This window comes from Oncorhynchus mykiss, chromosome 18, assembly GCF_013265735.2.
Source record: "Oncorhynchus mykiss isolate Arlee chromosome 18, USDA_OmykA_1.1, whole genome shotgun sequence".
In the NCBI taxonomy this organism is placed as follows: Eukaryota; Metazoa; Chordata; class Actinopteri; order Salmoniformes; family Salmonidae; genus Oncorhynchus; species Oncorhynchus mykiss.
In genome coordinates, this window is record NC_048582.1 from 39,027,669 (window position 1) to 39,053,698 (window position 26,030).

At 44.7% G+C, this 26,030-nt stretch overlaps 1 protein-coding gene across 1 annotated transcript; it reads left to right on the forward strand.

Annotated features, from left to right (window-relative positions):
- The first annotated feature begins 1,788 nt into the window (after positions 1 to 1,788).
- LOC110496187 (solute carrier family 2, facilitated glucose transporter member 1) lies at positions 1,789 to 25,976 on the forward strand. The gene is made up of 11 exons (XM_021571932.2): positions 1,789 to 2,206; positions 2,653 to 2,840; positions 12,161 to 12,262; positions 12,523 to 12,683; positions 15,836 to 16,076; positions 16,848 to 17,010; positions 20,431 to 20,618; positions 21,994 to 22,098; positions 22,188 to 22,286; positions 22,493 to 22,696; positions 22,840 to 25,976. Exons 2-11 carry the CDS (start codon positions 2,826 to 2,828, stop codon positions 23,116 to 23,118), a joined length of 1,557 nt encoding a protein of 518 aa, XP_021427607.1. The 5' UTR covers positions 1,789 to 2,206; positions 2,653 to 2,825; the 3' UTR covers positions 23,119 to 25,976.
- Positions 25,977 to 26,030: the final 54 nt, after the last annotated feature.

Consider the following 26,030-nt stretch of genomic DNA (forward strand, 5'->3'; position numbering starts at 1 on the left):
GGAGCCTCCACTGCTATCCACAACCCGGTGGCCATTGGTGGGAGGAGCTGTAGGAGGATGGGCTCATTGTAATGGTTAGAATGGAATAAATGGAACAGCATTGAACACATCAAACATATGGAAACCACACGTTTGACTATTTTCCATTTATTCCATTCTAGACAGTATAATCAACCCGTAATCCTATAGCTCCTCCCACCAGCATCTGTCCCAACCTGTTGAAGACATTCTAAAGGATACCACTATTTTCTTCCACTAAATAATTGGAATTGACACTTGCGCGATCTATTGTCTATTGCTCATTTGCACGTCACGTCAATGATATCATGTTACCGTGTAGGACTGTGGATCAATTAACCTTGTCGGAGTGGGCGCTCTGATTCTAGTTTGTGAGTTAGGCAGGCTACTTACTGCCTGGGAAGGTCTCCCACCCATAAATACGAGATGGGGAGGGGGGCGGGGGTAGGTTGACTTCAGGTCTCCCCACTGGAAGCCCAAGGTAGGGGGAGCGGGGGAATCTATCAAATAGCGCACCTCTAAATTTGTACAATATTAATGCAATTAGTAAAATCCGTCACACTGTCAAATGCTACCAAATAAACCACAATTCATTCATAATACTGTGAATATATAGTTTCACAGACATATTGTTGCATTTTTTTCTGGTTTGTGCTAAATCATTAAGAATAATGTTAAACCAGTCTGCACACCTCTAAGGTGAATTGGTTTAGTCATGACTCTTGGTTGACAGTGTTGGGGGACGGGTAATGTATTGATGCTCGAGTGCCAAATCAACACAAATGTGTTTCTATTTGTCTTTGTTACTTCTATTTGATATTTATGAGTCTTATTTTTTAAATATATTTTAATATTTATATCGTTCTAATTGTTCTAATTATTTATTTGTGTTGTTCCAAATGTCTGAATAAAAATGACAGTTAGTGCAGAATGGTGCTTTTATTTGTTTGTTGAGGGGCGCTGAAGGGGGGGGGGGGGGGGGGGGGGGGGGGGGGGGGGGGGGGGGTTGGGGGGTCACCCAGGGAGCCATAGAATGTAGAACCGCCACTGGGCTCAACCTTTATTGTATGATCAGGATGATGAAAGGACACAACCTGGGCCAATACCATCAAATTCAACTGACATTGATGCGGCAACATCAACTGTTTGTGCCATGTTACTCCAACACACATGTCAAAAGTATTTTGGGCCTGTATTGGCAAAAATATTGTAGGCCTTCTTTTATATTGAGAATAATGAGGCACTGTGTAAGGGAGCATTTATTTTGATCTCAAAGAATCGACAACGAATGCTTTACTAGGCCTATGGTCTGAATAATTACTAAGAGCGTTGCTCTTTATTTGGGAACAAAGCCTACAAGTTAACAATGTAAATATTTATGAACAATATTTGTTTCATTCTGCTTGTACATGTTGACTGAATAACCCTGAGGCATGGGCTACTCTGTTATTATTCTCCCATTGGGTCATGAGATTTCTGACAGCCATGTGATGTGATACCCAACACAGTTATTTCGTTTCAGTCCCACTGGCTCTTACAAATTCAGCTTGAGAACAAGATACGGGAGTCAATTTATTCAGCTTAAATCTATAAACCTTATTGTCGAACTGGCCTATGTTACAACTTCATCCATTTAAACATATATTAGATGGGAGGAATAGGTCGCACGAAAGCGCATCCAAATGGATGGATCCGTATCGCGTACGGTGACGGGCGCGTGATGCGTTGCTTTGGTACACGGGTAGCCGCAGCAGCATACATCAGCTGATCACTCTCAAGGTCGACTTCGCAGAGCATCATGGGGAGGACACTGAATCCACTGGTTCTACCCGGGGACCGCTACATCCCCAACAACTAAAACAACGCTGGTTCACCATCACCACCATAATAGGAGAATCACGCCTTTGCCCATGACGGCATAGCTGTCACGAGATGCGGATGCAAAATAGCGAGTCACGGATAAATCAGAAAGGAGGTTGGTTACGCAGAGAGCATCTTGTTTTTCATAGGTTGATGGAAGCTCGGCTATTGTCGAAAGGGGAACGTGCGGGTTGTCGCGCATCCACTCCACGAACCTGAGCTATAGGAAACGAAAAACGTAGACATTTTCAAGAGGCTTTACAGTACCGCATTGGTGCCAGTGGAATCGTTAAGGGTGAGAGAGGAATAGCACGTCTGGTCACGACAGGTGAATTGCGCAAATTGCTTGATTTATGCTATTATATAACATATGTAGGGCATTGCTGACAAATCGTCCGTATGAAGGATTGATAGTTGGTCAAGTGTAGTGCTTGTTTGCCCGTTAAGAAGGCACCCGGCATCGTGTGGTAATGGTTCCATTTGACGTCTCTTTTTTGCATTTCATTAGAGTAGTGATTTTTTAAGCGAAGTACATTGTTTGCTGCTATCGGATTCATTATTGTCTTTTACGCATTGTAACAATGTAGCCTAACAACTGGACATAAAATAAACTAATTGAATGGAATCGTAAACGATTGAATACATTGCTATCTATGAAGATGTTATAAAGTAAGCTAGCCTGATATGAAATGATAAAACAATGTTATTTTAGGGCTACTTGAGATTAATTCGTAAAAGCAGCAGGGCAACGTTTTTTTTCCTACTTGTGATCAGTTTCAGCACCAAGGACAGCGACGAATCAGTTCCTTATTTTTTGAGGCTGCAGCTTTGAAGACTGGGCGGTTCCGCAAGTCTTTTCCACCTGAAGATCTTTTCTCTTGTCCTCCTGTCCTGTTTGTCAACTTCTTATCAAGAGCTGCTTTTTGTTATTGAATATCGCACTGAAGATGGTGGAGGAGGAGGTAGGTGCTGCTCCCTAATATAATACTGTGGACATAGTAGTAGCCTATGCTGCTGTTATTATATGCTGACCATGCACTACTCAGCTATACTATACTTTGACCATACAATGTGTGACCCCTCAAAAGGTCCCTTAACCTTTTTATGAGTACAATCCACCAAATTATTTCCAATTCTGTTGCATGCAGTCAGAATGTCATGTGACTGTTCAAAACCCACTTCATAGTGGTGGGTGTTGTACTGTCTGATGCTGTATATCAGTGAGTCATCCTCATGTTCTATGCTGAGTTTCCATGAGCGAACCAGTGATATAATTGGACAGTTTACTGTTCTATTAATTATAGGGTCCAGAAATAGCCTTTTTTTGTTTTGTTATGCCTTTCCTATAATGCAAATATGATGTCATTTAATTCAGTTGCGAGAGAGAGAGAGAGAGAGAGAGAGAGAGAGAGGTATTTCCCCTCCAACAATGCATTGGTGCAAGGAGCAGCAATGCCATGTTTTATCGCTCTGTGTTTTTGGTCTATTTTAGCAAGTGCCAATTTAACCGTCACCTCCAGGCAGTTGTTATGACAATGAGGAAGAGACAGATTCTATTGGATGAAGGGGGCTATGGAAGAAGCCATGTGTGCATCCTTAGAAACAGGGAGGGTGAAAGAGATAGAGTCTGGGAGGGGGCTGTGGAAGAAGTAGTGTATTATATCATTAGACAGAAAGGGAGGGGAATACAAAGAGGCACAGAGAGATGAAGCCCTGAGACAGAATCAGAGTGTTCAGCTCACTCAGATCAGATGGATAAGTTCCACTTCTGTGACTCTGAAAAGGACTACAACCCTGTAGCATGCTTATTTTTTATCTGAGCGTTTGCTCACTTTGCAAACAACCCTATTTCTAGGCTACTAGCACAGAGTTGCATTGTAAACATAACTGAGGTATGACGGTGTGTAATCGTGGAATGAACACCCAGCATTTGAAGAGCTATTTTACCACAGTCTTATTTTAAAACTCTCTCAACTCTAATCTTATTTCATGACTTGGGTGTTCTTTTCAAATGACGCATTCAATATTGATCAAATTATTATACTAACCAAGAGAATTTTACAGATTAGTCACTGTTTTGAATGCATCTCATGGCTGCTTGTTTCTACTGAGTAATTGTGACTTGACAGGCAGTGAGGGGGGTTAGGGTAAGAGAAGAAGAGAGATGGGGAGTGGTGGAAGGTGCACTTCAGTATATAAACAGAGTGATGGGGGAGGGAAGAGAGGGAGGGCGTGTATGGTGGGGGCTATGGTGTATTGCTCCTGTTTGTTTAGAGTGTGTTAAAATACCACAGACTGTCCTAGTGTACGTTTTGTGGACACACGCTTTGTCTTGTGATACATCCCAGCCTACTTCAGCTCCTGTTTTTCATTGGGATGTTCGTTATAGATTTGTATGGCTTTCGTGAAAACAGTTCCACTATTTAATGGAGCCACCATCACTTTGGGAGACCTTCCCATCAAAACAGAGAGATACAAACACAGCAAATATATACCATTCAAATATGTTTGGAAATCTGACAAATGGTGATTAGGAGAAGAGATGGAAAGGCAGTGTTTAGTGGACCAGAATTGTATCATTCAACTATAGTTAGATGTAAGGTGATGTAAAGATCAAATAAATTATACTGATGCCAAGAACATTTTATCAGGTATGAAGGGAAGACAAAGGGCTGTGAGAAATAGGTTTAACTCGGGACACATGAAAGGTGGGGTGTATACGAAGAGTACGGGACAGCAGAAGACGAACAGCAGAGGGACTAATCATTTTAGAGATGGGAAACAGGCCAATAAACCGGGGGTAGAGTTTGCGGGATTCCACCCAGAGGGGCAGATCCCGGGTGGATAGCCATACCTTCTGCCAGAGACGATACCAAGGAGCCAGGGTCCGATGGCGATCCGCTTGTCGTCAATACCTGGAGGTGGTCTTGAGGAGGGCCGACCGGGCTCTCCTCCAGGTACGACGACAGCTGCGGACAAACATCTGGGCAGAAGGTGCGCCGAGCTCTTCCTCCTGCTCGGAGAAGAGCGGGGGCTGCTACCCCAGTGAACATTCAAAGGGCGATAAGCCCGTGGCAGATCAGGCAAGGGTGATGAGTGTGTATTCCACCCACACAAGCTTCTGGCTCCAGGTGTTGGGGTTGGCAGAGATCAGGCAGCGTAGAGTTGTCTCAGGGTTCTAGTTGGCTCACTCCGACTGCCCATTGAACCCAGAGGACAGCCTGGCCGACGACCCAATGAGGGTGCAGAACGCCTTCCAGAACCGGGACGAGAACTGAGGGCCATGGTCGGAGACCATGTCCACGTGCAGTCCATTGAACCGGAATACGTGCTGCACCATGAGCAGGGCCGTCTCCTTGGCCGAGGGTAGTTTGGGGAGAGAAATTAAGTGGGCGGCCTTGGAAAACCGGTCGCCCACTGTCAGGATGGCAGTGTTGCCCTCAGACGGGGGGAGACCTGTGACGAAATCCAGGGATATGTGGGACCAGGAACGGTGAGGGACAGGCAGAGGTTGCAGTAGGCCAGCCGTAGCTTGCCAAGGAGTCTTGTTCTGAGCACACACAGTGCAAGTGGCGACGAATGCGCAGACGTCAGGAACAATGGTGGGCCACCAAAAGCATCATCGCACAAACACCAGGGTTCACCGGGTGCCTGGGTGGCAGGCAAGCCTGGAGGAATGGGTTCACTCCAGGACAGCGGAGCGGACAATGTCAGGCACAAACATCCGGTTATCTGGGCCCCCCCACCTAGAGTTCGGCTGGAACCGCTGCGCCTCCCGAACCTGTTTCCCGATACCCAAGCTGAGTGCCGTTACCAGGCACTAGGTGGGAAGAATGCTCTCGGGCTCCAGGGTGGTAGCCGTAGGGTTATAGCGGCAAGACAGGGCATCTGGCCTGACGTTCTTGAACCCCGGCCGGTAGGAGAGGGAAAGGTTGAACCGGGTAAACAGCGGGGCCCATCTCGCCTGCCTGGAGTCGAGGCACTTGGAGGTGCGGAGATACTCCAGGTTTTTGTGGTCGGTCCACACAATGAACGGATGCTCCACCCCTTGGAGCCAGTGCCTCCATTCCTCCAATGCCATCTTCACCGCGAGATGCTTCCGATTCCCCACATTGTAATTCCTCTCCGTGGCAGTGAGGCGGTGGGGGAAGAAGGCGCAGAAATACATCTTAAGGTCCATGGCACAACTTTCGGACAGAACCGCCCCCCACTCCAAAATCCGAAGCATCTGCCTCCACCACGAACTGACAGGAAGGGTCCGGATGAACCAGGATCGGAGCCTTGGTGAAGCGATGTTTAAGGTCCCAGAACGCCCGGTCAGAGGCCATGGTCCATGTGAACGGAACCTCGGTAGAGGTGAGGTTAGACAGGGTGAGGCCAGGCTGCTGTAACCCCGGATAAAGTGGAGATAGAAGTTGGCGAATCCCAGGAAGCATTGCAGCTGCACGCTGGACGTAGGCTGGGGCCAATCCACCACTGCTTTCATCTTCTCAGGATCCATCTTGACGTTCCCAGCAGAGATGATGTAGCCCAGAAAGGGAATGGTGGAGCGATGGAACTCGCACTTTTCCGCCTTAACGAACAACTAGTGCTCCAGAAGGCGCTGGAGAACATGCCAGACATGGAGCATGTGTTCTTGGGGGGTTCTTGGGGGGTTCAGACGAGGACGTCATCAATTTAGACGAACCGGTTCAGCATGTGGTGGAGAACGTCGTTGGTGAGGCCAAAGGCCAAAGGCCTTGACCAGATATTTGTAGTGGCCGCTGGCCGTGTTAAAGGTGGTCTTCCACTCATCCCCCTCTCGTATCCGCACCAAGTGGTAGGCATTACGTAGATCCAGCTTGGAGAACACAGTGGCCCCCTGGAGCGGCTCAAAGGCTGAGGAAATGAGTGGTAGCAGATAACGGTTCTTAACAGTGATGTCATTGAGTCCCCGGTAGTTAATGCAAGGGTGCAGGGTCTTGTCCTTCTTCTCCACGAAGAACAACCCTGCGCCAGCGGGGAAGAGGAGGGATGGATAAATCCAGTAGCTATTGAGTCCCCAATGTAGGTCCCGACAGCGAGTACAGGTGCCCCCAGGGCGTCGTGGTGCTAGGGAGAAGGTCAATCCCGCAGTCATCGGGGTGGTGCGGCAGAAGTGAAGTGGAATGGAACTTGCTGAACACCTCCCGGAGATCCTGGTACTCCGCAGGAATGTTGGAGAGATCCGGGAACCACCTCCAAGGACCCAGGAAGACGTCCCTGGGCAGGTTGCGCCAACTTCAGAAAATTGGCGTGACAGAACAGACTGCAGCCCATGATGGCACCTATAGACCAGTTGATGAGTGGGTTGTGTCGCTGGAGCCAGGAGGCTCCCGGGAAGGAGGAGTGGCCGGTGGGGCAGTGCTGCTAACCGCCGAGTTACTGAGGGGCGGTGGAGTTACCACCGTGGCAGGCTGCCCCCCAGCCAACCTGCGGAATTGCTCCTGCAGCATGTCCAACGCCTGGTCATGGCACTCAGCCAATGTTTGGACCCCCTCCATCAGCCCACAAAGCAACACCTCGTGCCTACCAATGGAGGCATCTTGGGAGTAGATGGCGTTGCACACCTGGCCAGGGTCTGCTGGGTCAGTCATGGCCAGTTCGTACTATCAGGTATGACACGAAGACCTAGATGCAGACCATGTTGAATAAACAATAGTTTAATGTTCCAACAGGGGCAGGCAATAGACAGGTCAAGACAGGCAGGGGTCAGAAAACCAGAGGTCGGGCAACGGTACCAGACGGCAGGCAGGCTCAGTGTAAGGCAGAGGTCGGTAATCCAGAGGTACAGGTCGGCAGGCAGGCTCAGGGTCAGGGATAGGCTGAGTGGTCAGGCAGGCGGGCTCAGAGTCAGGACAGGCAAGTGTCGAAACCGGGAGGGCAATAAAAGAGAGACTAGAAAAAGCAGGAGGTGAGACACAAAACGCTGGTTGACTCGAACAAACAAGACGAACTGGCAACAGTCCAACAGAGAACACAAGTATAAATAAACAGGGGATAATGGGGAATATGGGTGACACCTGGAGATGGTGGAGTGGAGACAATCACAAAGACAGGTGAAACAGATCAGGGTGTGACACATTTGCTATCTTATTATTTAATTGTATTCACAAGGCAATTTACAACCAACATTTGAGGCCTTAACATTTCCTACACTGGTCCCTCACATTTCTTCTCTCAACACCTCTTCAACCACAAGCTCTATAGGTGGACCAAAGGGCACCTAATCCGTGAGGCAGGGCCAGTCCAGTATCACATAACCTCTATGTAACGGTTTTCTTGAGTTGAAGGAGAGGAGGACCAAAATGCAGCGTGGTAATTTTTATACATCTTTAATAAAGATGAAAACGAACAATACAAAACAAGAAACGTAACACGAAAACTTAAACAGCCTATCTGGTACAAACTAACACAGAGACAGGAACAATCACCCACAAAACCCAACACCAAACAGGCTACCTAAATATGGTTCCCAATCAGAGACAATGACTAACACCTGCCTCTGATTGAGAACCATATCAGGCCAAACATAGAAATAGACAAACTAGACATGTAACATAGAATGCCCACTCAGATCACACCCTGACCAAACAAAACATAGAAACATACAAAGCAAACTATGGTCAGGGTGTGACAGTACCCCACCCCCAAGGTGCGGACTCCGGCCGCAAAACCTGAACCTATTGGGGAGGGTCTGGGTGGGCATCTGTCCGCGGAGGCGGCTCTGGTGCTGGACGTGGCCCCCACTTCACCATAGTCTTAGTTCACCACCTTCTCCGCTTCCGTGGCCTCCTAACCACGCCGACCCTACTAAATGACCCCACTGGACTGAGGGGCGGCAGCTCGGGACAGAGGGGCGGCAGCTCGGGACAGAGGGGCTCTGGCGCCTCGGGGCCTCGGGGCTCTGGCGCCTCTGGGCTGATGGGCTCTGGCGCCTTTGGGCTGAGGGGCTCTGGCGACTCTGGGCTGAAGGGCTCTGGCACCTCAGACTCCAGCAGCGCCGGACAGGCGGGAGACTCCGGCAGCGCTGGACAGGCGGGAGACTCCGGCAGCGCCGGACAGGCGGGAGACTCTGGCAGCCACGGACAGGGGGGAGCAGCTGTAGGGGTGAGATGGAGAGACAGCCTGGTGCGGGGGGCTGCCACCGGAGGGCTGGTGCGTGGAGGTGGTACCGGATAGACTGGACCGCGCAGGCGCACTGGAGCTCTTGAGCACCGAGCCTGCCCAACCTTACCTGGTTGAATGCTCCCGGTCGCCCTACCAGTGCGGCGAGGTGGAATAGCCCGCACTGGGCTATGCAGGTGAACCGGGGACACCATGCACAAGGCTGGTGCCATGTAAGCCGGCCCAAGGAGACGCACTGGAGACCAGCTGCATAGAGCCGGGTTCATGGCACTTGGCTCGATGCCCACTCTAGTCCGGCCGATACGCGGAGCTGGTATGTACCGCACCGGGCTATGCACCCGCACTGGGGACACTGTGCGCTTCACAGCATAACACGGTGCCTGCCCGGTCTCTCTAGCCCCCCGGTAAGCACAGGAAGTTGGCGCAGGCCTCCTACTTGGCTTCGCCACACTTCCTGTGTGCCCCCCCAAGACATTTTTGGGGCTGACTCTCGGGCTTCCTACCGCGCCGCCGTGCTTGTCTTTCCATTCTCCTATACCCCTCTTCACACTGCTCCAGCGAATCCCAGGCGGGCTCCGGCACTCTCCCTGGGTCGACCGCCCACCTGTCTATCTCTTCCCAAGTCGTATAGTCCAGACATTGCTGCCTCTCCTGCTGTTGCTGCGTTTCACCACGCCGCTTGGTCGTGTTGTGGTGGGTGATTCTGTAACGGTTTTCTTGAGTTGAAGGAGAGGAGGACCAAAATGCAGCGTGGTAATTTTTATACATCTTTAATAAAGATGAAAACGAACAATACAAAACAAGAAACGTAACACGAAAACCTAAACAGCCTATCTGGTGCAAACTAACACAGAGACAGGAACAATCACCCACAAAACCCAAAACCAAACAGGCTACCTAAATATGGTTCCCAATCAGAGACAATGACTAACACCTGCCTCTGATTGAGAACCATATCAGGCCAAACATAGAAATAGACAAACTAGACATGTAACATAGAATGCCCACTCAGATCACACCCTGACCAAACAAAACATAGAAACATACAAAGCAAACTATGGTCAGGGTGTGACACTCTAACAATATGTCTTCTCAGCAGTGTCTCTGCATAGTTGTTACTGGATTCAGGAGAAAAGTGACCTGATTTATGTATGTGGCCTTCAATGAGTTTAATTTGAGAACTGGCTACAGGGTCATTTAAGAACACAGTCAAATGTAAATGGCCTGCATTTTGGTATCCAGCATGTACCCTTATGTATATGCATAAGGCTATAAAGTGGTCTGCTAATGTTATAATGTATACTCTAACAGGGGTGGGCAACTCCAGTCGTCCAGGGCCTGGTTGGTGTCACAGTTTTGACCCAGCCCCAGTGAACACACCTGACTCCAATAATCACCTAATCAAGATTTTCAGTTTAGAATGCAATTTGATTAATCAGCTGTGTTTGCTAGGGATGGAGAAAAAGTGTGGTGAAAGACTGGTGAAATACCTTTTGTATAGAAATGTCCCCGGGTGAGCCCTCTTCATAAAGGTGGAAACTCCTTAGACCCAAATAACTATAGACCTATATCAGTAATATCTGTTCAATAGCAAAAACTTTGAGAATTTAATATATTCCCAATTTCACCCTTCCAATCTGTCTTTAGACCCAACCATTCTACTATGACAGAATTAGTGAAACTTACCAATGATATCAATTCTTCATCTGACCAAGGCAAACGAACTGTTGCCATCTTTATTGATTTTACAAAAGCATTTGATTTAGGCAATCATTCTATTTCACCAGGAAAACTTTTAAACATTGGTTACACTAACAGATCACTAAACTGGCTCCATGTGTATCTTAGCAATATAAAATATAGCAACATAAAATAATGTTTTCATAGGACACAAATCACAACTTCTTGTACTCAGTATAGGTGTACCTCAAGGCTCAGTATTGACCCCCCCCCCCCCCCTCCCCCCAAGACCTTAGTTAACCCAACTGCTGCTTCCTATCCTATTCTCTGGTGACATTATCTATCAAAACACAGCCAAGACCTTAGTTAACCCAACTGCTGATTCCTATCCTAGACTCTGGTGACATTATCTATCAAAACACAACCAAGACCTTACTTTGTGAATTAGATGTCATTTATAACCATCTTTGCAGATTCATTCTTGGATGCCATTTTAAGACATCATTGCAATAAATGGTCTGCCACTCACAAACAGAAGACAACTGCACTGGTACCACTTTATTTGTTACATGTATCAACTTAAATGTCCCTGTATAGGAACACCTAACTTTACAAGACTCGCACTACTCCTTTCGACAACAGCAGCAATTACAAATTCCAAGGGTACATCCTGAGGTTGGAGTAAGATCTTTCAGATACAAAGGCCCAACTGACTGAAATCATTTACCTATAGAAATCAGGGCATTAAAATCCCACAAAGAATTTAAGAAAGTTATTTTTCAAACGTTAAGATCAATCTGTTTGCGTTTTTAACGAATAAAAACATCACCTTGTGAAGATATTTGTAAATATTGTATATACCTGTCTGTATGTATGTATTATAGGTACTTAGTTGTATTAGTAGTTTTTGCAGTAGTTTTGTATTAGTTGTAAGCCTATTAGTAGTTGTACAACAACTTTTTGATGTTGTCAATATACATTTGTATTGCTGTTATTTCATGGTTATTATTATTAGACAATAGTTGACATATTATTCTTGCTACTAAGTATAATTTTTTTTCTATTTTTTTTTCATTCGGACACAAGAGATTTCATCCTGCAAAATATTGAATAAATAATGAAATATTCCGTGATGGTACAGGTTGAGAGTAGAATAAAGGTGGTTCAGGAAACATGTGTAAACTTGTCTGAGACTTCGGGAGGTTTAGGCTTTACCTCAGTGAGCTAATGCTGTGTGAAGTCATGTAGGCTGCAGATGACTTGGGTTTGACACCCGGCCAGAGACATTATAATAGCTTAACCTTTGACTGTATGATGTCATTTCCAGATCGTGCATTTACAGCAGTATTAATGCCTCTGGCAGAGTTTTAGTTTTACACTGTAGGGGCTCCTTGATCCGAATGTCATGTGCATAAACCCCTGATAACATACACTATCCCCATTCTGTCTCTAACAGAAAAAGCAGGTGACAGGATACCTCCTTTTCTCCCTGGCCACTGCAGTCATTGGCTCGCTGCAGTTTGGCTACAACACAGGGGTCATTAATGCACCGGAACAGGTTTGTAGGTTTATTTTGTGTTTTCTTATAGCAGTGAAAGCATGTGTGGGCTTTGGTTTTGTTAAACTGTACGTTATGTTTACGTTATGTTTAGTCACTTTCCATCGTGCCTGTGGATATTGTACTATGACACTGCGCTTCATCAAGCGTTAAATCAAGAGATAGTGTCTTGATAACGCTTTATCTCTAATCATTCTCTCTCTCTCTCTCTCTCCCTCTGCTTTTCTCTCCCTCTCTCTTCCTCCCCCTCGCCTGTTTAGAAACTGCGGGCTTTCTTCAACAACACGTGGATGGAGAGGTATGGCGAGCCCATCAAACCAGGAACGTGCACCATTGTGTGGAGCTTTTCGGTGGCCGTCTTTAGCGTGGGCGGCATGGTGGGCTCCTTCAGCGTCGGAGTGATGGCAGACAGATTTGGGAGGTGAGGAGGTCACCCAGGATTCACCTATTTCACCCCGGTGCCATTTTTCACTGACTATCGTTTGTTTTCTAATGTTACAGTTTTTTTCGATTGCTAAACGACAGTGGACACAACTGGAGTCACATGTGCAAAACTCTAACTACAGTCTGCACAGTAGCAGTTCATGTGGACCAAACTCTAGTTCATTTTTCATTGCTTGAACACAGTTTTCAAAACTCTACACTCTTATCCCATGACTTTAACCACAACCTGCACAACACTGTGGATTTACAGCACTTTGTTCAAATGCTAACACACTGCTGTCAACACTGTGAACCACACATTCAAAACGGAATCGATTTCAGCCTTGTGCCTTTCAAACACTGCTGATTGCAATTTCAGCTGAAAGGCTAAGCAGGTGTCTTGTTTTAGACTTGTTAGTGAACACACACACATATTACAGTGTATATAGGTAGAGCTCAGAAAGACTCATTTTGGAAATGGAACAAGGAAGATGGGTTCGTGGAGGGAGAAGGGTGGCAGGGAGAGGGCGGATGCGTGGAGGAAGACAAAGAAGATAAAGAGCTGTTATTTCAGATGAAATAAGGGCTACACTTATAGACCATGTCGTGAACCATGGTCTCTCATTGAGAGAGGCAGGGTTGAGGGTGCAACCCAATCTGCAAAGATCCACAGTGGCATCTGTAATGCGAATTTTCCATCATGCAAACAGGTGAGAGTTACATCCTTACAGTAAATGAAAACATTACAGGAATCTATTTTGTATTGCAATTATAGAATATTTACACAGATATATATTACAGTAAGTTTGACTGTAAAATATATTTTTACAACAGGGGGAAGAGGCTTTCCCTTCACTGGCTGCCCCCAACAGGGGGAAGAGGAAAAATATTTTCAGATGCGCAGGAAAATGCTATTGTTGACATGGTTGGTGTCAACAATGCAATAAAACTGCGGGAGATTCAAGATAGAGTGCTGGCTGATAATGATATATTTGAAAATGTTAATTCTGTCAGCACAACCACTATTGCTCGAGTCCTAAAGAAACACAAAGTTACAATGAAACAGTTATACACTGTACCGTTCGAGATAAACAGTGAAAGGGTAAAAGAGCAAAGATACCAATATGTCCAGGTAAGACGTCTGAGGTTACGTACACAGCTATACAAAATATTTACAGTAAAAAAAAACACTAGCATTTCTACAGTAAAACTGTGCACTTACTGTTTTTCAGAGAGTAATGGAGGTGGAAGCACTGGAAAGACCACATTCATTTGTATTTATCGATGAAGCTGGATTTAACCTTGCCAAAACACGGCGCAGAGGAAGGAATGTTATAGGTCAAAGGGCCACTGTGGAGGTTCCAGGCCAAAGGGGGGGAAATATCACCATTTGTGCTGCAATGGCCAATGATGGTTTGCTTCTCAACACACCACTCATTGGCCCATACAACACAGAAAGGCTTATAGCTTTCCTAGAACAGCTCTATGCTCAGCTAGTGCCAGCAGAACAGGGGGAGCCAGTAAGAAAACCCCAAGTTTTTGTCATAGTTTGCGATAACATTGCTTTTCACCACTCTGCAGCTGTCACAGATTGGTTTGCAGCACATCACAGATTTATGGTTTTGTACCTGCCTGCATATTCACCCTTTCTCAACCCAATAGAGGAGTTTTTCTCTGGCTGGACGTGGAAAGTGTTTGGTCACCACCCACATGACCAAATGTCTCTTTTGGAAGCCATGCGTGCCGGATGTGAGGACACGAGTCCAGAGGACTGCCAGGGATGGATAAGGCACTCCAGAAGGTTCTTCCCCAGGTGCATGGCAAGAGAAAACATTAGATGTGATGTTGAAGAAAACCTGTGGCCTGATGCTAGAGAGAGGCAGGATTAGCCCCTCAATTATTTGTTCGAATTACAGTATGTACTTTTAGTTTCTACCTTTTTTTTCTCATTACTGTAATTCCGTAAATTACTACAGACTATTGAAGCAAACTGCTAATTTTCATTTACCTTAAAGAATTGTTATGTTCTAAAAAGTTTAATAAATCATGTGAAAGAATGTCACTCTTTTCTTTGAAGAAAATAATACTTTGTATGAAGTCACTGAAATTGTTCAAACTGTAAAGATGAAAAGTTTGTATTTTCTGTATTGGTGTTTGATGCTAGTGTTTTTACTCTCAGTGTGTTCTGAGTGACAGTGTGTGTTATCTCAGTGAGGGTTGTGCATAGTGTTTGACTGCACTGAGCGTGTTTTGAGCCATGTGTTAAGAGTTGTGTTGCTTGGAATGAGTTTTGCAGGTGATGTGAACTGTTTAGCTCAGGTGACTGTTGGTAGTGCAGACTGTAGTTAGAGTTTTGCACATGTGACTCCAGTTGTGCCCACTGTCGTTTAGCAATCGAAAAAAAACTGTAACATTTCCGAACAGGGTAGCAAGTGCAGTTCTCAAAGCAAAAAGCAAAATTGTTGACATGTAGATTAAAGACCACTGCACCTTCACACAATGTAATGTTATTTGAGTCGGGATAATTAGAAAAACATTGCTAGTGGATTGTCAGTCATCTGCACTGGTTTTAAAAGAAACAACTATTTATCAGCTACCCACACAATGTCGAAGGTACAACAATCAGCTGTGAATAAGGTTTATTAAAAGTATTGGGAATGTTGTCCTTAGGAGTGAATTTCATCACTCTCCAGTTCTGGTCCTTTCCTTGGTCTATTTCTGTTTCTACCTCTGCTAAGCTGTCAGAACCAATGAGTCTCCAAGGAGTCACTGGAGTGTGATTGGAATCGCTGCAAAAAAAATGTCCTTAAACGATTCCTCTGTTTCCTTCTCCCACTACTATCCTCTACATCTCACTATCCCTCCCTCTTAACCTCTCTCTCTGTCTATCTCTTACTCTACATGCTGTCTCTTAACCCTCCAATCTGTGTGTGTGTGTGTGTGTGTGTGTGTGTGTGTGTGTGTGTGTGTGTGTGTGTGTGTGTGTGTGTGTGTGTGTGTGTGTGTGTGTGTGTGTGTGTGTGTGTGTGTGTGTGCGAGTGTGCGAGTGTGTGTGTGTGTGTGTGTGTGTATGTGTGTGTGTGTGTGTGTGTGTGTGTGTGTGTGTGTGTGTGTGTGTGTGTGTGTGTTTCTCGGGGTATTGGGATAAAGGAAATTGTCCATGTTCCTGGTCAACATCCTGGCTGTGATTGGAGGCCTCCTCATGGGTTTCTCCACCCTCTGCTCCTCGTATGAGATGGTCATCGCCGGACGCCTCGTCATCGGCCTATTCTGCGGCCTCTTCACCGGCCTTACGCCCATGTACGTGGGGGAGCTGTCCCCCACCCCTCTACGGGGCGCTTTTGGCACCTTGCACCAGCTGGGCGTGGTGGTTGGCATCCTCGTGGCTCAGGTCAGTCCTTGATGGCAGCCATCTTGATTTCTGCCCATTAACTTAGGAATAGTCTTGTACATTACCATACCATCTGTTTACTTGTGATGCTGGGAATAAAGTCCCCATATATAGAATATTATGTTTTATGTGCGTATTGGGAGTATTCTTATATGCAGTGATGTAGTGGTAAAACATTTGGTGGGTAAACGCTGATCGCCATTAGCGTAAATAAAGTTACGGACCCTATACTTTCAATGCATTTTGCTGCAAAAGGTGGGTAAATGCTCATGCTAAACAAAAAAGGTGCGTAAACGAAGTTTACTTGCGTTTACTCTCCACTACGCCACTGCTTATATGATTAAGTTGTAACCGGCAGACATTCCGATTTCTGATCACGCACCCTTGCCTCTTAACATTGGAGTAATGTCTTTGTCGAATGATATGCTAATTATTGTAATTATTTAATGAGTGCTAAATTATTTTTTCATAGGCGACTACTTCTTGCTCTAAGAATACAATTAGTAATATTCCTCCCCTTCATTTTCTCCAGCACACTGTCATGAAACCTTTTCCATTTGAATCCCTTTATAGAACTGCCTCATCCATTCCGTACCACCAATGGATTAGTGTATTGTTTAATACTATCAACTGTAGTGTATAGCCCATCAGTGCTTCCCATCCCATCAACGTACAGTATATCCCATTGATGTTTGCATGTAAGCTGTGGTGCTGTGAATTACACATTCCTGGTAGTAAAGTTAATCCTATCTAAACCTCTCTGTGTTGTAGATCTTTGGCTTGGAGTCTCTGCTGGGGTCGGACAAGTTGTGGCCTCTGCTGCTGGCTCTGACGGTCGTCCCGGCCATGCTGCAGTGTATCCTGCTGCCCTTCTGTCCCGAGAGCCCTCGCTTCCTCCTCATCAACCAGAACAAGGAGGAGCAGGCCCGCAAAGGTGGGTGCTCCAAACCATAGAAACCATCAAATTGTTGAGGTTTGAGGGGCTTTGCACATTCTAGTAATTCTATAGCTACGCTCCAAATGCAATAATTTACTCTGGATGGTCAGGAAGATAAATGGAAGCGCTTCATTTAACACTTCTATTTTAGCTTGATACCTGGTATTGTATCTATTTGAGGTGAAATAATGTAGTAAAATGTAGTAATTTGGCGAGTGGTACAAAGACGCTAATACCAGCATGTCACAATAAAACATACACTCAATGGTCAGTGCCAGCCAGGCCGGTTTCAGTAACTCAGAAAGGCGCATGACAGTGTCCAGGGTTTACCAAGAATTGATGCGACAAACAAAAGACAGGCAAATAACGGCACAGTACAACTGTGTTCAGAACAGCATCTCAGAATGCACAACTCGCCGGTCCTTGTCACGGATGGGGTATTGCAGCAGACATCCACACCGGGTTCCACTCCTATCAGCTAAAAACAGTGGGTGCGCGATCACCAATTTAGGACAATTGAGGAATGGAAAAACATTTTCTGGTCCGACGAATCCCAGTTCCTGTTGAGTCAGGATTTTGAGTAAGCAGCATGAGTCCATGGCCCCATCCTGCCTGGTGTGAAAGGTACAGGCTAGTGGAGGTGGTATAATGATGTGGGGAATGTTTTCCTGGCACACTTTATGTCCCTTGATAACAATTGAGCAATGTTTCCATGTCCTGAAGAATTCAGGCTGTTTTGGAAATAAAGGGGGGTCAAGCACACAGCCATACAATCTCCATAGACAAACATTTGACAGTAGAATGGTCTTACTGAAGAGCTCAATGACTTTCAACATGGCACCATCATACGATGCCACCTTTCCAACAAGCTAGTTTGTCAATTTTCTCCTCTGCTAGAGCTGCCCTGGTCAACTGTAAGTGGTGTTATTGTGAAGTAGAAATGTCTAGGAGCAACAACGGCTCAGATGTGAAGTGGTAGGCCACACAAGCTCACAGATTGGGACTGCCGAGGGCTGAAGCGCGTAGTGCATAAAAATCGTCTGTACTCCATTGCAACATTCACTACCGAGTTCCAAACTTACTCTGGAAGCAACATCAACAGAGCTTCGTCGGGAGCTTCATGAAATGGCTTTCCATGGCCGAGGACCCACACACAAGCCTAAGATCACCAAGCACAATGCCAAGCGTTGGCTGGAGTAGTGTAAAGCTCGCTGCCATTGAAAACACGTTCTCTGGAGTGATGAATCACACTTCACCATCTGGCAGTCCGACGGACAAATCTGGGTTTGGCGGATGCCAGAAGAATGCTACCTGCCCGACTGCATAGTGCCAACTGTAAAGTTTGGGGGAGGATTAATGGTAAGTGGTTCTTTTTCATGGTTCGGGATAGGCCCCTTAGTTCCAGTGAAGGGAAATCTTAATGCAACAGCATATAATGACATTCTAGATGATTCTGCGCAGCAACAGTTTGGGGATGGCCCTTTCCTGTTTCAGCATGACAATGCCCCTGTGCACAAAGCGAGGTCCATACAGAAATGGTTTGTCGAGATCGGTGTGGAAGAACGTGGCTGGCCTGTACAGAGACATGACGTCAACCCCATCGAACACCTTTGGGGTGAATTAGAACGTCACCTGCGAGCCAGGCCTAATCTCCCAACATGAGTGCCCGACCTCAGTAATGCTCTTGAGGCTGAATGGAAGCAAGTCCCCTCAGCAATGTTCCAACATCTAGTGGAAAGCCTTCCCAGAAGAGTGGAGGCTGTAATAGCAGCAAAGCGGGCACCAACTCCCTATTAATCCCCACGATTTTGGAATAAGATGTTCGACGAGCAGGTGTCCACATACTTTTGGTCATGCAGTGTCTGTTAAATACCATTGAATGTGAATTGTGCTTGCCAAATATAGCCCTGTGACATTAATGCCCATCCTCTGACTGGGCATGAATAAAACGCATACAGTGACAGGCTTAGACAGGCCAGAAGAGACGGAAGCTTGTTGAGCCAAGAAAAGAGTCCTTGACTGACGCACAGCATAGGCCAACAGCAGGTTTTGAAATCGGTCCCGACAGTATTTCACACTGTTGGGGGTCACCTGAGTGCATCTCCTAAGCTCCTTTACACTGTTTTGTTTCAAACACACTGCTTTGGTGAATAAGATAATAAAAAAGGGAACATATGTTTTGGTCAGTCTTTTATGTGATGGGTACCGTAATGAAAGAACTGGCAGGACCATGGACAGCTACTGAACAAACAACCACAACGCAGGCCGGTTTTAGTGTTGGTGCTACTGGCTAGTCTGCTAGAAAATGTACTCAACTAGTGTTTTTAAAGGTCCAATGCAGTTCTTATCTCGTTATCAAATAATTTTTGTCTGACAATTAAGTGTCTTACTGTGATTGTTTTAAATGAAACTGGTCAAAAAGAAACAAATTAGCCTCTTGGCAAAGAGCAATTCTTTCAAGCAATAATTTTGCAAGGACTGTCTTGGAGTGGTCTGAGTACGGAAGAAAAAACTGAAAACGAGCTGTTATTGTCATCGAGGTTTGAAACTCTCTTATTGGTCTATTAACTCATTTACCTGGTGATGTCACCAGGCAGGCCAAAACTCTATCCCACCAAAACAGGCAAAAATTTTCAAACAGCTCTTATGCTAAAAGGGCATTATCATAATTTCACAATTTAGGGGCCTCCTGAGTGGTGCTGTAGCCTAAGGCACCGCGTTGCAGTCCTGAGGCGACACTACAGCCTCGGGTTCGATTCCTGGCTGTGTCACAGCCTTCCGTGACTGGGAGCCCCATAGAGCAGGGCACAATTAGAGGGTTTGGCGGGGGGATTTCCTTGGCTCTTTGCGCTCTAGTGACTCCTTGTGGTGGGCTGAGTGCCTGCAGGCTGACCTCAGTCGTCAGTTGAACATTGTTTCCTCCAACACATTGGTGCGACTTGTTTCCGGGTTAAGCGTGCAGTGTGTTAAGAACGCATGACTCGACTCGACTTGACCTTCACCTCTCCCAAGCCCGTTGGCGAGTTGCATGAGACAAGAACGTAACTACCAATTGGGAGGAACAAGGGGGTTATAAACATAAATATGAATAATTTTCATAATGTCACGGTATTATTCCAACCTCATAGTGTGGAAATATAAATAAAACACAGGAAAATCACATTTTTGATCACGCCGGGCCTTTAAAGATGCTTTGCGCTACATTTCTTACTTCATTCCTCAAAGAAAAGGATATCTGTAGGATATCTTGTACAAAACAAAGAAAGTTTTATGCACCTAAAGTATTTCAATATTTTCTTTAACATATTGTCATTACCTAACAATTTTACAAATACATCCTCTCTTTATACAACTTGTATGTCCTTCACATTAAAGTATAACTTCTCTGCCTCTCACTCCGCCATTTTCTCCCCCCAGCCCTGGTGCGTCTGCGTGGCTCCGACGACGTGAGTAAAGACATGCAGGAGATGAAGGAGGAGAGTTCCAAGATGGCCATGGAGAAGAAGGTGACCATCCCTGAGCTGTTCCGCACCGCAGCCTATCGGCAGCCGCTCCTCATCGCCGTCATGCTCCACCTCTCCCAGCAGCTCTCCGGAATCAATGCTGTGAGTGAACTATGACTCCCAGGAGGCCACAGTGCAAACACAATCTAAATAGTTGAAAAGTCACCAAGGATATCTCAGAGGACAGCTTAACAATACAGGGTCACATTCACTAGGCACAAAACTGAAGAAAAAAGGCAGCGACTGGAAGGTACTATCTGAATGTATCCAATAATAAAAGATATGCTACGGTCTGCCCTTATGAAGGCGACCCAGGCCTATGCAAAGTTGAATAGTTGAATAACAGCTGCATTCAACATGCCTTATACTCTCAATCATTGCATGTTTGGGAGATTTGTTTCGATTATTTGATGGATTATACATGATTTAATGGACGTGCGTTTTACAGTATGATAAAAATACCACTTTGATGTTGCTTCCTATTCATAGATTGTAGCCTTGTTGCAGATATAGAGTCGGCTTTCTATTCCGCAACAAAGCCTCCTTCACTCACGCCGCCAAACTTACCCGAGTAAAACTGACTATCCTACCGATCCTCGACTTCGGCGATGTCATCTACAAAATAGCTTCCAATACTCTACTCAGCAAACTGGATGCAGTTTATCACAGTGTCATCCGTTTTGTTACTAAAGCACCTTATACCACCCACCACTGCGACCTGTATGCTCTAGTCGGCTGGCCCTCGCTACATTTTCGCCGCCAGACCTACTGGCTCCAGGTCATCTACAAGTCCATGCTAGGTAAAGCTCCGCCTTATCTCAGTTCACTGGTCATGATGGCAACACCCACACGTAGCACGCGCTCCAGCAAGTGTATCTCACTGATCATCCCTAAAGCCAACACCTCATTTGGCCGCCTTTCCTTCCAGTTCTCTGCTGCCTGTGACTGGAACGAATTGCAAAAATCGCTGGAGTTGGAGACTTTTATCTCCCTCACCAACTTCAAACATCTGCTATCTGAGCAGCTAACCGATCGCTGCAGCTGTACATAGTCCATCGGTAAATAGCCCACCCAATTTACCTACCTCATCCCCATACTGTTTTTATTTATTTACTTTTCTGCTCTTTTGCACACCAGTATCTCTACCTGCACATGACCATCTGATAATGTATCACTCCAGTGTTAATATGCAAAATTGTAATTATTCGCCTACCTCCTCATGCCTTTTGCACACAATGTATATAGACTCTTTTTTTCTTTTTTTCTACTGTGTTATTGACTTGTTTATTGTTTACTCCATGTGTAACTCTGTGTTGTTGTCTGTTCACACTGCTATGCTTTATCTTGGCCAGGTCGCTGTTGTAAATGAGAACTTGTTCTCAACTAGCCTACCTGGTTAAATAAAGGTGAAATAAAATAATTAAAAAATAAAATTAAGAACCTAATCTTATTGTCGCCCTCCACCAACCCTGTTCAGGTGTTCTACTATTCAACTGGTATCTTTGAGTCAGCCGGTGTCACCCAACCCATTTACGCCACTATTGGAGCAGGAGCTGTTAACACTGTCTTCACTGTGGTATCTGTAAGTAAAACATGCTGCATTTATTCTGGTTTTTGTGTTTCTGTGATGTATGTTTACGGTATGGTAACTCCATTCTCTGTCTTTGTCAGCTCTTCCTGGTCGAGAGGGCGGGACGAAGGACTTTGCATCTCGTCGGATTGGCCGGAATGGCCGTCAGTGCCCTGCTCATGACTATTGCCCTCCTGTTGGTGGGTGTCAGTTTCTATTGGTTGTCACTCAACATAACAGATATGTCATTAATACATTAATTCATTTTCATTGCTATTATTGATGAATATCTCCATCTCGCTCCCTCCTTCCCTCCCTCTCTCCTTCCCTCCTTCCCTCTCTTCCCTCCATCTTTCTTTCTTTATTCCTTCCCTCTCTCTCTCTCTGTCTCTCTCTGTCTGAGTAGAAGGGCTACTCGTCTCTGAGCTACCTGAGCATTGGGGCAGTGTTTCTGTTCGTGGCCATGTTTGAGATGGGGCCTGGTCCTATCCCATGGTTCATAGTGGCGGAGCTCTTCTCCCAGGGTCCGCGGCCTGCCGCCATAGCAGTGGCCGGCTGCTGCAACTGGACCGCCAACTTCCTGGTGGGAATCAGCTTTCCCAAACTGGAGGTGCGAGAGGTTTCTCTTGGTTTCCCATTAGGGACGAATCCTAACTTCCACTTAGGTCAAAATGATAATTAATCATACGCTGACTAATTAGGTTAATTACTGACTTCCACTGTTTTTCTCTCTCTTTGTTTGTAATTCTGTAGGAGCTGTGTGGGCCTTACGTCTTTATCATCTTCATGATCTTACTCATCTTCTTCTTCATCTTCACCTTCATCAAAGTCCCAGAGACCAAGGGCAAGACCTTTGACGAGATCGCCCGTGAGTTTGGCGGGGCCACCCTGCCCCCTGCCACCTCTGTGGGAGCTCCTCCCACTAGTATCAGCGTAACACTTCCTGCCTCGCCCATCAAGGAGAAGGTTCCATTGGTGGAGGCGGCAGCAGCAGAGGATAGGTCCAACTCAATTGTACAGGAGAGCTTGTAGAATCCTGTGTTGGGTCAATGCTTAAAGGTCAAGGGTTGGGGGTCAGCTGGTTCAAAAACAGATCAAAGCTTAATTCTTTGGCAGTTCAGGTACATGGGGACGAGTGTTTGACGTGAAGGGAAATATACCGTTCGTGTACATGGAAAGCCACAACACACATTTTTGGGTGGATACAGTAGCTAGAATGAATTAGTGTTATTTTTTCACATTTCTTTCTGTCATGTGTAATATATTTCTCGACCTATAGGTCAAAATGTGTATTTTAATTTTGTTGCCTTCTTTTCCTGAGTGCATCATCATTTAAACAGCTTTTAGTAAAGCCAAAGTGGGTCTAGTCAAAGCAAACAACCTCAATAGTGTTTCTGGTAAACAATAGTTTACAATAGTTTTAACAGTGAAACAGTAGATTAGGGTCAATTGCATTAGTTGGTTTTCATGGTTTTAGAAATAGCTTTTTTAAATAACCCAATAATCCCAGAATGATCGTACTTGACATTTAATTTCAACAGTTGTTGTATTTGAGAACAAAATAATGTGCTAATACCCTACTCAACATAAGAATCCACTGCTAAAAATTACATTCAGATGGCATAAATAAAGAGAGAGAGAGAGAGAGAGAGAGAGAGAGAGAGAGAGAGAGAGAGAGAGAGAGAGAGAGAGAGAGAGAGAGAGATATGGTACTTCTTTCACTTTAACTTGCTTTAGGTGCACCTTATTAACCAAATTATTAACTAATAGAATAGAAATCAATTAAAATTCCAAGATTGCTAATATACTCTTCAAAAAGCGATTTATGGCAAATGAATCAACATAAAGAATAATTAGAGAAATATTTACCTGAGGGAGTAGAATTGCATTAACTATACTGTCTAAGGGGACAGATAGTTATTTTGGATATTAGATTATAATAGATTGTGATATGAGTCGCGATGTTATGAACTTGGATTCGATAAGAATCAACCATAGAGAGCAAAGGACTCCATCGGTTTTCTCTGTGGAATTGAGTGTAATTTTGAATTGTTCTGCTGTGAGAGCATTCAGTCAAAAATGTTGAATATGATTATGAAGGTTATCTATTCAGTCTGTATTTGGAATAACACAATGGGACTTTAGTTGTGACCAAATGTGAGCATTTGTGCACAATGCTTTTTAATGACTCCCCTTTAAGTCTATACTCTACTTTGTGACACTTTGTCTGAAGATTAACCTTGTGGAATGTTGTTAAAAATCGAAATTTATTAAAATATTTTATTGTATAGATATACTGTAGTATAGATATATATATATATATATATATGTGTGTTACAAAAAAAATATTACTTTTTTTTTGTGGTTGTGTAAATTAGACGTAGTTATTTTTCTCCAAGCACTTTCACAATTTATTTTGCCTAGAAAGATGACAGGGTCATGGCTTTGTTCTTTATTTATATAACATATTGTGGATATGTGTATGTGTTGCACTGGGAAAATACATTCCTTTGATGGTAGTATTCAGTATTTGACCTCTCCTCCAAGGAAAAAACGTTCTTCAATGGCAGCCCTCCCTCACTACTGTTAACAAGACTGTGGTACTTTACTAACTGAACCATACTCAGTTACCTTATGCACATTCACTTATTGTAAAAAGTTAGGAGAGAATTTATTTGTAAATATGTATTTTCAAAATTATATTTATATGTTGACTGCAGTGGTTGAATGTGGGCTTGTTCTGGCTTATGGGGTGCCCATCGTCCAATGAGTGAAAAAGAGAAGGAAAGAGAGAACAAGTATTGGATTGTTTCCTATTAATACACTGAAGCATTGACATACATTACTCTATTAACTTTGTGTTAAAGTATTATTTATGTCAAAATGGACACTGGATAATTAAAAAAAACAATTCCCTTACCACTGCTCCACAACACTGCTTCCCTCACTCTCCCTCTCTCTTCCACTTTCCACATGCCTTCCACTTGTTCAGTATCCACCTTATGCTGTCCCCAGTGTGTGCCTAAAAAAAAGTGTATTTATGAGTTGATGATCATTGTATCCTATATTGTCATAGAAATCTATTCCATTTTACATCAGAAAAGCATGTTGTTTTGAAATGGATTTTTACCAATGCAGTTGGTATTGCTTTGATGTTTATTTTTGTTCCTGGCCTGTGTTTCATGGCCTTCCGTTTACTTTGGGTGATTGTGTTTGTGAGTTCCTTGTTTCTGCTGCTTATTTGTGCCTCTTCTTCAGCTAATGTGTACTGTATGTGTGTGTGTGTGTGTGTGTGTGTGTGTGTGTGTGTGTGTGTGTGTGTGTGTGTGTGTGTGTGTGTGTGTGTGTGTGTGTGTGTGAACACGTTCTTCCTGCTTCCAAAGTCTTGTACTCTTATTCTCCACGAGGCACCAAACAAAGAGGCATTTAAGCAAGGTCTATAGCCCAGCCATAAACAATTAAAATGATGAAATAATCAACATTGATATTGAATTGAAAAATATGGTCTAATTCATAAATATCGAGATCACGTGAAGTGTAGAAAAGCACACTACTGAATCCATTTTGTCATTTTCCTGTATTGAAAAAAATGTATCACACAAGCAGTATAAATCTGGCTTTGAAATGCCCTATGAGACATAATGAAAAATTACAACAAACTAACAACAACCATACAGCCCTATATGTCACGTGTGTTTGTTTCACTTGTGTTTGTATATATGAATATACTGTTGTTAAATAAAACATCACACATCTAACAAACACACAACCTTTGATATCTTCTGTACAGATACTATCCTTGGCAAATACAAAGTCAGCATCTTACTTGGTTTAATCAATCAATGTACTGTGTCTGTGTGTGAAAGGGTAATAAATGTTTTGTTAACCTTCTTTTTGACATCCACCAGCTGGCATTACACCGAAATACCTGTTTGATCGTTTGT